Consider the following 15312-nt stretch of genomic DNA (forward strand, 5'->3'; position numbering starts at 1 on the left):
TATATTTGCAATAATCTACAGTATGTCTAAAAAATATTGTCGAATTAGAAATACTGGAAAGAAAATACAATTTACTTATCAAATAAAAAATAGTATAAAGGTAGTATGCAAGCGAATGCCCTCAACTCGAACATCAAAGTGACGTTTAATGTCAATTGTTATAGCACAATGGAAACGTCAGAATGTAAAGCCTTGAAATTTTGCGGAAAAAGTATAAAAAAAATTGCCATGCCAAAACCATTGCGTCACGTTCCGAATATTCGCAAAAATTCTCATTGTCAAGTGACTCGCGAAAGGTATAGATCTGTAGACCGTGTTCCGCACTCCGCACTTCGGAGTCCGCAGTAGGTTCGCAAACGAGACAGCGAGTGCGCGTATTTTAAAAATGACAAATTTAGCAGTATTTGATTTTGACCGTACAATTGTTGACGGTGATTCGGACGCGACGATTATAAATAGATTACGTGAAAAAAAACCACCACCTGAATGGGAAGCCGGTAATCATGACTGGACGCCATATATGAGCGATGTAAGATTTTATTTTTATTATTACAAAATGCAATCATCCGAATTAATTGGTCATATAAAAAAAAATATAAATTATACAGAGTAATTAAATCATTTTATTTTATGTATTTGAAAAGCATTAGAACCTTCTTTTTACGCGTATAACATCATTGATTAGAACTAGAAAATATAAAGTATATAAGATATGGTTGTTTTCGCTCGCAGCTTCGTTCGCGATTTTTGGTTTAGATGTTTTTATAATAAAATTGCCTATTATGAATTATAACTCCTTCAAGGGTTCGAGCTTGTTCCATACCAAATTTCACCAAAATTGGTTGAGTGGACGAAAGTGTAACATACAGACAGAGTTACTTTAATAAAATTTCATATAATGCTATATACATTTTTTTTCCAAAAATTTTCCCAAAAACAAACCATAAATGTTTACATTCATTAAAATTTTAATTAAATTTTTCATAAGTTAATCAAGTTTCAACATAAAAGTAATTCATACATAACAAATAAAAAATGGAATTTAATTACATACTATAACAATTAATTGCACAAATTACAAAAATATTTTTGCAATCGATTAAAAAAAATGTTAATCATAGAACTTTAATGTAATTTTTACAAGAGTGATAAATAAATCCCTTTAAGTATATTTTGCAGTATTGAGACGAGATGGCCCAGTAGTTAGAATGTATAAAACTTAACTGATGACTGTGGGTTCAAACCCAGGCAAGCATCATTCATTTCATGTGCTTAATTTGTATTTATAATTCATCTCCTGATCAGCAAGTAAAGGAAAGCATGTACTCTCATTGATCCTGCCCTTATACAGTATCTGGTCATCTCTCATTTGCCATTTGAACGGATTATGAGAGAACATCTTTGTTAGCACCCACTTCTACACTATAATATGTCCTGTTTATTCTAACAAATCAAATCAAAAGTACTTTATTTATATAGACTTGCAAGCAGTTTTCAATCGACAAAATGTAGTATGTAGTAAACATTGGAATGTAGATTCTACCGAGATTAACGAACAAGAAACACAGTCATTTATTTATTTATTTGTAAAAGCACAATTACAACATACATATAAAGCATTGAATAAATCAATTTATAAAACAATAATAGTATATCTAATATACATGTCAGTTACAAGTGTACATAGCACTTCCAGATTCAATCTAATCAAACTCGAATTAAAAGTAACAAATTATCATCAGTAATTATTAAAAAAATGTTAAAATGAAATTATAAATTAATGTCATTGTTACAATAAAAAATCAATTGGCGATATCATAATTGAAATTATTAAAAGTATTAATTAAAACTAATAACGCATTTTATAATAATTAAGTAAATTATTTCTAAAGATTGAGGTAGTTACTGTAATTCGATCAAGTTACATAGATATTTAAATATAATTAAATCGTAATAACTTGAGTATAGTCGCAGAGGTTGTTATTAGTCTGGATATTTTTAAATTTAAATATAAGATAATTTCTGGTTTGAATTTGGGAAATCCAAACATCACTTATTTATGTTTATGCTTAGTTAATATTAGCTTATAATTCATTCTGTGCTCAGTTGTGAAACTTTGTGAGGAGACTTGTGTTTTATCTGTCATATTGTATATCATATCATATATAAGTTACCTTCAAAAAGGGAGAGACCACCACGCTGCTCCAATGCGGGTTGGTAGAATACACATGTGGCAAAATTTCGGTGAAATTAGACATATGCAAGTTTCCTCACGATGTTTTCCTTCACCACCAAGCAGAAGATGATGCCAACATGAAAATTCAGTGGTGCAAGCCCCGGTTTGGACCCACGATTATCGGTTAAGATTTACGCGTTCTTACCACTGGGCCATCTTGCCATCAGTAACAGTAACAGCCTGTAAATGTCCCACTGCTGGGCTAAGGCCTCCTCTCCCTTTTTGAGGAGAAGGTTTGGAGCTTATTCCACCATGCTGCTCCAGTGCGGGTTGGTGGAATACACATGTGGCAAAATTTCGATGAAATTAGACACATGCAGGTTTCCTCACGATGTTTTCCTTCACCGAAAAGCACGAGATGAATTATAAACAGAAATTAAGCACATGTAAATTCAGAGGTGCTTGCCCGGGTTTGAACCCACGTTCATCGGTTAAGATTCACGCGTTCTTACCACTGGGCCATCTCGCCATATAGGCTACTAATTTTATTAAAAAATAATAAGAAACAATAATGGGAATTTTAGCTCGTATTATTTTGTAATAAAGTTATTTCTTATGATATACTAATTAGAATTTCCCTCTTATATGAATTGCCGTTCCAAGTGGAAATATGATAATAGGTTGTTTTTTTTTCTGGAGAAACCTTTGCGTCATTTCCCTTTTTAATTTTTTTTTTATTATGGCTCCGTTTACATCCTTAGACCGGTAGTTTCAAAAATAAAATTGCATATAGCTTGCACATGTTCATGACGGTACATAGTGATGACGCGATACGTGATAATATAACTATATCTTAGTTTATTAAGCGTATATAACTCATTATATACGTAACTACGTATATGTGATGCACGGTGACCGGTCACAAGTGTGTGTGTGTGTGTGTGTGTGTGTAAATACGTCATTACGATTACTAACGTCAATCCGACACGGTCGGATTTTTTGGATGGCAACCCAGGGCTATGGGCTCGGAGCTTCCACATCAAGATTAAAAAAAAAAAAAAAACATCCAAAAAATATATTCATGAATACTTTTAATATATTATGATTGTTACAAGAATTTTAAAATATACTAAAGCCATTTGCAAGTACTCTTATGTTTATCAGTTAACATAGGTAATATTTGAAGTTTGAAAGGGGTATTACCCCTTTCCCCAACTTTCGGGTGAAAACTTGTTCATTATAAAATGAAAATAAATGAATATTGTTATGAAAAGTGAGAAATTTGTTTTTCCAAAATTGTTATCAAAACTACGAACTATAAACAGCTTTGTACTTCAGTGTAATAGAAATGATTCAATATTTTATTGTGTTAAGTGGGGATGTTTCGGGATATTTATTTATTTATTTATTTATTTATTTATTTATTTATTTATTTATTAGGGAAACATACAGCATATCGTATATTACAACTTAATATAATAATCATATTTTAACACTTATGCCAGTTAAGTTTCCACTACTGTTTTAACAGGGAAGTGGACTAATTTTGATGTTACATAAAATATAACTATTTATGACAAAGTAAAATTTTAACGTAAATATGGTTATGGTTAATTACTAATAAGTATTTTTCACAAGATTATAAAATTTACTTAAACTATTTTTAAACAGATCAATGTGGTTGTATTTTCTATTATGACTATTACAAGATCCTAGAATAAAAGAATTTTTGAAATAATTAGTTTTATAAATGGGTATTGAAAAAGTATCCTGAGAGCGAGCGTTAAAACGAGGACACTTAAATAAAATCTCACTGAGCAGATATGGAGAATCAATTAAATTATTTAATATTTTGTAAAGAAACATTTGGTCTCTTTGTTCTCTACGTTCTTCAATATGCAGACATAAGCTATTTTTAATTTAATATGTTCGGGTAGACTGGCCAATGTTGCATCTGATGGTGAGTGGTCACTGTAAAAAATATAAACCATAACTCAAGGTTTATAAACTTTGGAAAGTAAGAAACATCTTAACAATGTCACTTGGGAGTAATTACACTGGTTCTTTCTCCGTTCAAACTGGTATTCAATATAAAGTATTGTTTCGCGGTATGTGTTGGGTTGGTGGTACCTACGGTGGTATCTACCCAGACGGGCTTTCACAAAGACCTACTATATACCATAAGTAAAAGGTAGTCTGTAAATGACTGCTGGCCTTCTCTTCTGAAGAGAACGTTTTGAAGCTTATTCAGCTCCAATGCGAGTCAGTATATACATATTGGTCAACATTCACCCGACAAGCACACAAAATGTTTGTCGTGCTTGTTGGCTTTGATCCCGCAATCTTCGCTTAAGACTTACGCGTTTCAACCTCGGAACCATGACGGCTTTAAATATCAGTGTTATAATACTCATGCAACGCTTGTGTTAGTGATTGATCGCAGCGTAATGATTCTTATCAGCGGAGATTTAGATAACGCGCGATTTGCTATTAACGATAAAAAATACCGCTAATACGGTGTCGTTTAAGTATTTTTATATATATATGTATATGTATATATGTATATAGTATTAATATTTTGGGTTAGATATATCTGCTAGGAGTAAGGAAGGAAAACGCTCATTGCGAAAAACAGTGGACAACGCGATTTGGTCATTGTATTGGCGAGCGTGTGGTGAACCACCACGCTGCGCAGATGATAACGCTGGTTTTGAGTGGCCAAGACTTTCGCTTCGAGAAATTCGTGTCTATCATGCGGTTTGAACACAGCGCGTTGTGACAATGAATAAAACTCATGACACATACCATAGTCTTAACATAACCATAATTAACTTAGAAAAATGTCATATTTTTCATAATTAACTTAATTTTGGTATAATTATTGGATTTTCGGATTTTCGGTAAATGGCAACCCCAAAAGAGAGAGAGATATTTAAAATTTGTCGGAAAATTTATCCGATCGAAATTATCGGATATTTATGTAAACATAAGTAGGTGATATTGTGATAGTCTGGGTAGGTACCGCCCACTCATCATATATTCTACCGCTTAACAGCAGTACTTGGTATTGGTGCGTTCCGATTTGGAGGGTGAGTGAGCCAGTGTAACTACAGGCACAAGGAACATAACATCTTCTTTCCCAAAGTTGGCGGCGCATTGGCGATATTAGGAATGGTTAATATTTCTTACATCGCCAATATCTATGGGCGGTGATGACCGCTTAACATCAGGTGGCCTATTTTGCCCGTCCGCCTACCTATAACATAAAAAAGATATGTATTATCATGAATTACCCGGAATCAATATATATTAAAAAAACAAAGTCCCGTTATTCGAAAAATAATATAATTTTACTCTTACTGCGTCCTAACTTCAGCTTAAATGTCAAAAAGCCTAAGGACCTTGGACCTCTAAGTCCCGGGTCTGTTCATAAGCTGGTACCTATTTGGATTTATTTTCAAAGATCCTTGAACTCTTCAAGCTTGGGTGGTTTCCGAGGTCAATGTCGAAAATTACTGCAGTCATCGAGTTGTATGGAACCTTGCCAGAATCTGAGTTACCGGAGATGTGTTCAGCGATTTTTATATTCGAACCCAACGTTATATATATGTTATGTAATCTTTATTAATAAACATTTCATATCTTTAAATAGTTGTTTAAAAAAAACAATGGATCGTGAGGATGTGTGTATTGACGTCAGAAAACTTGCCTATTAATAAATAAAATGATTAAGATTTACTGGTGGCGGGGCTCTGTTTAGCTTTTTTGCTGGGAATTTAATTTATATATCCCTTCCACTGTTAGTGCCCGTTAGTGTCCGCTAAAGACTTGGGCTACCCACTTAGAACCAGCGTTATCCTCTGTGTAACGTGGTTGTGCACCACACGCTCGCCAATGCTCCCGTCAAATGGTAATAAGTTTGGTTGGCCAATTTATTCGCAGACACAAAATACTTATTCCTATTTCGTAGATCGATACGGGCGAAGGTCAGCTCTAATCAGATGTCATTGTAACCATTTGTTCGTCTCCCTAAAATAAATTTCAAGGACTCCAAAGTTAGATCGATACGATTTATCAGGTACCAAAAACTGGTCCGTACCCTTGGATATCGGTCACCAGAAATTTAGTTTCTGATGATCTGGTCGCTTACTCAGATCAAATACTGCTTCTGGGCCGAGGCGAGAGACCGCGGCGACCGTCCAGGGTCAACGGATGTCGAGCGGATCAGGGCTCTAGCCCAGCAAGCCCTGATAGCCCGATGGGAGGAGGATCTGGGGCCCCCCACAGCGGGCCTGGTGACAGAGGAGGCGGTACGTCCCCACTTGAGTCGCTGGGTTAAAAGATAACGAGACACGCTCTCGTTTAGGTTGACGCAGGTACTTACCGGACACGGCTGCTTCGGTAAGTACCTGCACAAGATAGCGCGGCGGGAAATATCACCTTCCTGCTTCGAGTGTGGTGCGCCAATCGACACTGCGCAACACACCCTGACGGAGTGACGTTTGGGCCCCAGAGGCATTCCCTGGTGGCAGTTGTCGGCGGAGACCTCTCCTTGCCGAGCATCATCAACGCGATGCTCGGAAGCGAGGAGTGCTGGTCGGAAATGGTCCCCTTCTGTGAAAATGTGATGTCGCAGAAGGATGCCGCGGAGCGGGAGCGGGAAGACGACGCCGCTGCAAACCTGCTCCGCCGAAGAAGACCGGGGAGAAGAATGAGGCGCTATGCGCACCTTCTCCTTCCGCCGCAATAGGCGTCGCCGGGACTAGGGAGGTTCTCAGGACCCTGGTAATCCCCCTAGAGAATGGAGGCCTGCATATGCTGTATTGATTTATTTAATGTTTGTTTTGTAATTTTTAGTACAAACAAACTAAACCGTTTACTTTCTTAATCAAAATAAATAAGGAAGATATAGATTTATATAATATTTACCTGTACTGATGTATCTAAAGTAACACATAAAGCTGTGAATGATTTATCTTGCATTGATAGAACAGCATGCTTCCTTCCTTAATTTATTTCCTTGGTCAGTGGAAAACAATATTATCGACAGATTTATTTATTTCCAGGTCTTCGAACACGCTTACTCCGCTGGTCTCCATCCATCGGATATTTTGGACAGCATCGCTTCGATGCCACCAAACCCTGGCATCGTCGAGCTGATCAGCACCCTAGCCAAGGAGGGGTGGGATATTCTCGTACTCACAGACGCGAACAGCGTCTTCGTCAACCATTGGCTGAAAGAACACGGCTTACTGGTATGAGTTCACTTGTATAATGTATATCTACTTGGTGGCAGGGCTTTTGCAAGCTCGTCTGTTTAGGTACCGCCCACTTATCAGATATTCTAACCCCTAGCAAATATTAGTATTGTTGTGTTCCGGTTTGAAGGGTGAGTGAACCGGTATTTAGGCATAAGCGATATAACATCATAGTTCCTAAGGTTGATGGCGCATTGGCGATGTAAGGAACGTTTAATATTTCATACAGCGCCTATGTCCATGGCCGGTGGTGATCACTTACCATTAGGTGGTCCATTTGCCCGTCCACTCATTTTATAAAAATCATTTTAAAATAAAATAGTTAAAGTATTAGTTTTTTTTGAGTGATTATTTGTTACGTACATAAGTTTTCAAAAATGCGAAAAAAAGCCGTGCGATTTTAAATGTCCGGCTGACCGTTCTCTTGCTTGGGTTACGGCTTGGAATGTAGAATATTCATTCATTTACCTATAATCGTTAGTACAATTTTATCTTTTAATTTACTAGAATTCCTTTTCCTTAATAATAATTATATTAGTATGGCTTGAAAGCAGTTTAGATTTGATAATTAGCAGCTTTGAATTTTAGGCACAATAGGGAAGGCCTTTGTCAAAAAAAAATAAAAAAAAAAGTTGCGAAAGATTCGCGGCACACGAAATGCTTAAATAAATGTTTAGGGCAGTGTGAACAAGCCATAATAGCTCTCTCGAACCTTCATGAGCTCACTTCATATAGTGGTGTGACGTCACAGTTGAACCTTGTAATGTTCTAACTTAATTAAACAGTTTCCGTGATCTCACTGTCTTATTGATATGTAAACTGACGCCTTACCTGTAACAGCTCGCGTCATAATACATAATTGCTGAAAAACAAATTATATGACCCTTTAAAAAAAAAAAAGAATTTCTAACAACCTTTCGTCCCCTGTATCATAACTTAGGGGTTACATTTTCAAACATTTCCTTAATGCTTATCTACTGTGTAAAAGGAATCTGTAAGCAAATTTTCATGGCGTTTGCCCTAGTAGTTTGATCTGTGCTGTGCTGTGATATGTCAGTCAGTTACTCTTATATGTGATATACAGTAACAGTAACAGCCTGTTAATATCCCACTACTGGGCTAAGGCCTCCTCTCCCCTTTTTGAGAAGGTTTGGAGCTTATTCCACCACGCTGCTCCAATGCGGGTTGGTAGAATACACATGTGACATAATTTCAATGAAATTAGACACATGCAGGTTTCCTCACGATGTTTTCCTTCACCGTCAAGCACGAGATGAATTATAATCACAAATTAAAAAGCCGAGATGGCCTAGTGGTTAGAACGCGTGAATCTTAACCGATGATCGTGGGTTCAAACCCGGGCAAGCACCACTACTATATATATATATAGATGACTCGTTGGTTTAATGGCTAGTTTGTAATATGCATAGTTTCTGAGGATTTAGGCCCAAACGTTGGGTCGAGTAAAAAAACAATATATTGGGAATTTTGATCAAAAAATGTTCACTTTGCTGCTGTCTGGAAGTTTAAAGACCCCGAGCCTCGGAAAGCACTTAAAGCTGCCCTTAAACGTTGTTCTGTGTTCGTACTCTTTTCCGTCACATCGGATAGAGAATAGAGAAAACCTGTGGCGTTGTGTTCTGGTTTGAAGGGTGTTTGAGCCAGTGTAACTACAGACCCAAGTTACATAACATTTTAGTTATCGAAGATGACGTATGGAACGGTTAATATTTCTAATAACCCATTAGTATATTATTTCGAATAAGGCCTATCTTTTGAAAAAAAAATTATGTGCCAAAAATGGTGATCAGTCAAACTGTGTCGAACTCACAAACATTTTTTTTATGGAATATGAAGGCGGACGAGCATATGGGCCACCTGATGGTAAATGGTCACCAACGCCCTTAGAGATTGGCATTGTAAGAAATGTCAACCATCGCTTACATAGCCAATGCGCCACCAACCTTGGGAACTAAGATTTTATGTCCCTTGTGCCTGTAATTACACTGGCTCACTCACCCTTCAAACCGGAACACAACAATATCAAGTACTGCTGTTTTGCGGTAGAATATCTGATGATTAATACCAACTTATATTATATTGACAGCCTATTTTGATGAAGTCGAAGAAAATAAACGCCAATAGTTTGCGTTTGTTTTATAAGCAGCTTTCCGATAATCTGTATCGCGCTAAGATGTTTTTAGAGTATCTTTACTAAAGCCAATTTCATTCACGAAAGCCATTGATCGATTTGTATATTCAGCGAAGTTCCGACCTTAAGAAACTGAACAAAAGTGTGTTTGACCTTTTTTATTGTATTAGGTAGGCAGACTAGCAAGTAGGCATGATGGAAGTGGTCCCAACCACCTATAGACATTAGCCCTGTGAGAAATATTAACTATTCCTTTAATAGCCATTGCTCCACCAACCTTGGTAACTAAGATGTAAGTCTCACTCACTGACTTGTGTACATGTCCTGCGCAGTAGGCTATACTCTCTTGAGTTTTTTCTGACCCAGGAATTGAACCCCAATTTGCCGTTCCTTGTTTCCAGGAAGCGATAACGGAGGTGGTGACAAATCGCGCGTTCTGGAAAAACGACCGTTTATACATCGAGCCGTGCATGCGGCAGATTGAATGTCCGAGATGCCCACGCAACCTCTGCAAGTCGATGGCACTCTCGAACTGGAGACACTCGAGGATGAGCCGTTATTCAAACCTCTACTATAAGCTGCACGTCTACATTGGAGATGGGCGGAATGACTTCTGTCCTGCTATCACTTTGCCGGATGAAGTAAGTAAAATACAAGGTATATATATATATATATATATATATATTTACTATAGGTAGGCTGGCAAATGGGCTTTCATATGGTAAGTGAACATAGCCCATAGGTTGGTGGATAGGTTGGTAGCCCTTTTGAACTAAGATGTTATGTCCCTCGTGTCTGTAGTTACACTAACTAATTAACCCTTTAAATCGTAACGTTGTTGCTAAGTAATGCTGTTTAGCGGTTCAATATCTGATGAGTGGGTTTACCCAAGTGGGCTTGCACAGAGCCCCACCACCAAGTATGTCCACTGATGTCTGGACTTAACTCCGTATTCTACGTTGTCAGGTCTATGATCGAATGGACGAATCGAATCGATAAGTAAAGATAATTGGTATCGAATGTGAATTTGTGAAAAAATGGCTACTTAAATTTTGGCGAAGTATTTATCGGAACTTTTGTGGAATTAAAGTGGATAGATTATTGTTAAATGTAACAGTGTTGTGTTATAAATAGAGATATATTAATCGCGAACTGCTTGTAGTGCATAATACAGCAGAGCTATTAGCGAATCGCGTGAAATTTTGGTTTCTATGGTTTATCTTTACTCCACCAGAATATACTATATACCAATGGACAAATTTATATTAAAAAAAATATGTAATTGTTAAACTTAATTTCTTTCAGGGAATCGTCTTCCCAAGGAAGGGCTACCCATTGTACGATTTGATCATGAAGAATCTGTCAACACCAAACCCTCAAGTAACTGCCAAGGTGGTCCCCTGGGATGACGCGTTCACGATACTCGAGGAACTGTTTCCCGGGAGATCTAAAACCACCAAAAGTTAATAAGATATACTTCTATTTATTTATACTAAATATTTAATTATTATTTATATATTAGGAAATATTTTTGCGGGTATCCAATACAAATGTCAGTATGACGTATGACGTCACAGGTAGGTCACAGGTTGTCAATGTGACTTAACCATAGACAAGTATATTTATAAAGAGCTATTTGATATTTTTTGTTTATTGTGGGTTTTATTAATGGCCTAGACATCTGTTTGTTACGAATTTTCCCGCCCAAGCTTATTTCAAAATTCGAACGATATTTTCTTTGCGTTTTCGCCGTATATGAGTGGGCGAGCATGATGGCTATAATAATGATATAGATCCGAAAAGCCGAGATGGCCTAGTGGTTAGAACGCGCGAGCACCGGGCAAGCACCACTCAATTTTCATGTGCTTAATTTGTGTTTATAATTCATCTCGTGCTTGACGGTGAAGGAAAACATCGTGAGGAAATGGGCATGTGTCTAATTTCATTGAAATTCTGCCACATATGTATTCACTTGCGTTGTACAGTATATTTGCATTATGCAGTATGCGTTCGGAAATTGAGTACTTCTTTAAAGTTTGTCAAATCTTATTGCCCAGTGCGAGTTTTAATTCCTCGATCGCGTTGATGTTAACTTCAATTTATTATGGATTACTGTCACTAGATGGCGCTGTTTTCATTTCATACAAACCGCAGTTAACGTTAACGAATAAATAAACAAACTAGGAACAATGCTCAGTTCCATAATCTCCCTCAATCAACGGGCTATGATTGCCAAACTGGCCTGTCAGTTCCTATGATCAGCGCATCCAAATTAGAATCTTTTATGAAATATTTATCCTTAATGTTAGTAGATCTGCTGTAGACTATTTAGAAATTAGTACAATTAAAAAAACAGCTTTTTTGGTATTATTAATACAAATTAACTGATTATATTTTTATAATTCTACATATCAACCAATTAAGTATCCAGGAATTGTTAAATCATTAAAACTTCCCATTTAATTAAAAAATTGATGTATGACCTTTTTTAAATCAAATTTAAAATAGTCACCACCCCCACCCCCGCCCTACTCGACAAATTTTACCTTCCATTAAAAGTCTATTCTAAAATAAAGCTTAAATCGTCCGTATAATGGTACAAATAATAGTCAAAATTGCACAAAACAGTATATTTTTTTATTTCTGGCGTGTGCCTACTTGAGCACAAATTGTTCTGCCAACGCCGTCTATAGAGATAACACGTAAGATAGTCTACATTATTATAGAAAAAAAACCTATTTGTCGATTGCTGTGAGCTATTTTTAAGGTTATATATGAAATGCTATTTACATAGATAATATAATGATTTATTTTTATTTATGAAATAAATATCTACATTCTAGTAAATGTGTTTATTTTTCCGATCGTTTAATATTTAAAGGTATGTTCCATCTTAGAATACATAAGTATTTACGTAAGGTATGTTTGTGGTCATGCGTGATTGAAAATATTTATTTACTACTAGGGGGAGAGGGGCGGGTATTAGGTAAAAAAGATAGCATTTGTCCGTCCTTGGGCTTGAAACTTGCTTCGTACATAATTTCATCAAAATCGGTTCAGTTTGTAAATAGATAGGTGGACGAGCATATGGACCACCTGATGGTAAGTGATGATGATGAGCTATTAGAACAATTATAATTACTCCAATGTAAACAACGATTTAATCTATTCGAAATTATTATTATTTGGTTTTGGGATATTTTTATTTTGGTACTAGCTTCCTCCCACCACGACGCCTACGTGTGAGGGGGCAGATATTAATAATATTCTGGGACATTATTCGGCCATCTGATCCCAAACTAAGCATAGCTTGTACTATGGAAACCAGACAACTGATATACTACATATACTACTTTTCTTTTTGTAAATACATACTTATATAGATAATTACACCCAGACTCAGGACAAACAGACATGTTAATGCACACAAATGTCTGTCCTGGGTGGGAATCGAACCCACAACCTTCGGCGTGAAAGGCAAGTATCTACCAACCACGCCAACGGTGTTTTCATGAAAGCGTAATTAAGATCCAATTGTGTTATTCTCAGGATATGTCCTTTTTACATCTATTCGCTATTTACGTAATAATTATGACAGGTATCCCACATGGACACTACTCATACGTAGCTTTGTTGAAAGTTATCAGAGACATTGAGATGAAGCCATAGACAATTTATTGATTTGATATATTCCTATAATATTAGTAGTTAAAATAGTAGTAGTAAGTCTAGGGGCTTAATGTAAGGCCGCAGACCCGGAGGTCCTGGGTTCAATTCCCAGGTCGGGCCAATAAAAATTTATTGGGTTTTTCTGTCAGAAAATTCTCAGTAGCAGCCCGAAGTCTGGAAGTGGGCACACTCCCGTGCCTCGCGCCGCCGTGGCCGAAATCGGTCTGGAGGACATGACAAAAACAATATTATAATAAAAAATATATACACGTAAGCTACAGAGTAAGTATGACTTTTTTTAATTATCAACTGTAATACATTTGTTGCATAAAAATAAAACTTCAATAGAATACTAAGACGTTTTATTTATCGACTGTTGTATGTACATAATAAATACTTCTTTATTTACAAATACAAATGCATAAGTACTTATATACAAATATTAGAATAAAACTATTATTGCAATGGAATTAATTGAAATAAAAACAATTTGACAGTAAACGATCACCTCTTACCATAGACAATGAAAACAGAATTGGTGTTATATTAATTAAACGAATTTAATGAAAAGATTTTTTTTAAATTTGTAATCTAAATTATATCAATATTATATAACAAATAAAGTTGCGACTGTCGATAATTTCTTTGGAAGCATATTCACTTTATCGATAATGCACATCACTAGCCTAATCATTAATTACAAATATACTGATAATTTTAACACTAGTTCTATCTTTTCTTGGCACTGATTTTAAGTTACATACATTAATTTATATTTATATATTATATCGTTCGCAGTTTAACAGCTATCATTATGTATTATATCTGTCGTCCTGTGGTCACGTGGTCACGATCTGTCCACCCACTGACAGTCGACAAAAATCTGATTTATTTAAATAATATAGGCTATTATTTGAAATCGAATAATTTCATATCGTATGTGTCATCTATTTTATACGTGACATAGGCAGAATATTTTGTTGATAGCGTAGATACACGCCAGAAAGAGAAAAAAAATAAAATAAACTACTATTCCAATTACAGGAGTAAATAAACAATTTTGATCTTAAACTGACGCAGTACCATTTTTTTCTCTCTTCTGGCGCGTATACACTCTATTTGAGCCCAAAATATTCTGCCAAAAATACCATTAGTTGAGATTTTGAATAATCTGTGGTACACATTATGGGTTACTGTAAAAGTCTTTTTGAATATTGATGAACTTTTGAAGTAAAATTAAAGTGTATATAAGTAGTTAAGTGTAACAGTGTTTTGTTGTAAATAGAGATATGAGTCTTTAGTGCATAATACAGCAGAGCTATTAGCGAGTCGTATGGAATATGTAAATCTAAGGTTTGTTTATACCCCACCCGTCTACTATTTGAATTATCTATAATAATATACATCGCGAATATCAAACTGTACAATATTGATTATTTATAGCCGTTTTTCCATCTATATGTCCGCCCGTCACAGCTTGGTTTACTAATTTCAATTCGTTAACTTTAAGAGACCGTAAAAAATATATTGCAAGATTAGGTTATCACTAAAATAATATAAATCGAAGTTTGAGTTGTGGGTAACGACCGAGTTTCTTGCTGGTTATTCTCAGTAGAATCTACACTCCGAACCGGTGGTAGTATTTAATATAATCCCGTAACATTGCAATTTCGAAAGCTTTTTCTTAAACTGAAGTCTCCAAGACGTGTTGTTCGTGACTTCTGTTGGTTTGTAGTTTGGTATATTGTATCACAATTAAAATTTTGGATTACGTTTTTTATTGTGGATTTTGGATTCCTTGTATGGATGATGGTGATTCCGCCATTCTAAGGGTACAGTCCAGACTCTTCTTAGTCATTTGTTATTCGGCAGTTTCATTTCAAAAGCTTGCAAGTGTTGATAGTTGTTTATTTATTTATACTACCAATCGCCAAATTTATTTTGCTGTTTTTATAAGTTATATTCACATATAAATAATACTTTACATACAATATTAGTTTAACCATCTATATTAATAAATTATTTATATATAATTATATTTAAATATTATTTTTCAC

General features: G+C 35.6%; 2 protein-coding genes across 2 annotated transcripts in view; both read left to right on the top strand.

Annotated features, from left to right (window-relative positions):
- The window catches only part of LOC126779469 (putative pre-mRNA-splicing factor ATP-dependent RNA helicase PRP1), a 105403-nt gene that overhangs the window by 20906 nt on the left and 69185 nt on the right, over positions 1-15312 (top strand). The window lies entirely within an intron of this gene.
- LOC126779638 (pyridoxal phosphate phosphatase PHOSPHO2-like) lies at positions 170-12422 on the top strand. The gene is made up of 4 exons (XM_050503790.1): positions 170-529; positions 7243-7431; positions 9988-10227; positions 10892-12422. The coding sequence occupies exons 1-4, from the start codon at positions 386-388 to the stop codon at positions 11051-11053; spliced, it is 735 nt and encodes a 244-aa protein (XP_050359747.1). The 5' UTR covers positions 170-385; the 3' UTR covers positions 11054-12422.

The sequence above is a fragment of the Nymphalis io genome, chromosome 29 (genome assembly GCF_905147045.1).
Source record: "Nymphalis io chromosome 29, ilAglIoxx1.1, whole genome shotgun sequence".
NCBI lineage: Eukaryota > Metazoa > Arthropoda > Insecta > Lepidoptera > Nymphalidae > Nymphalis > Nymphalis io.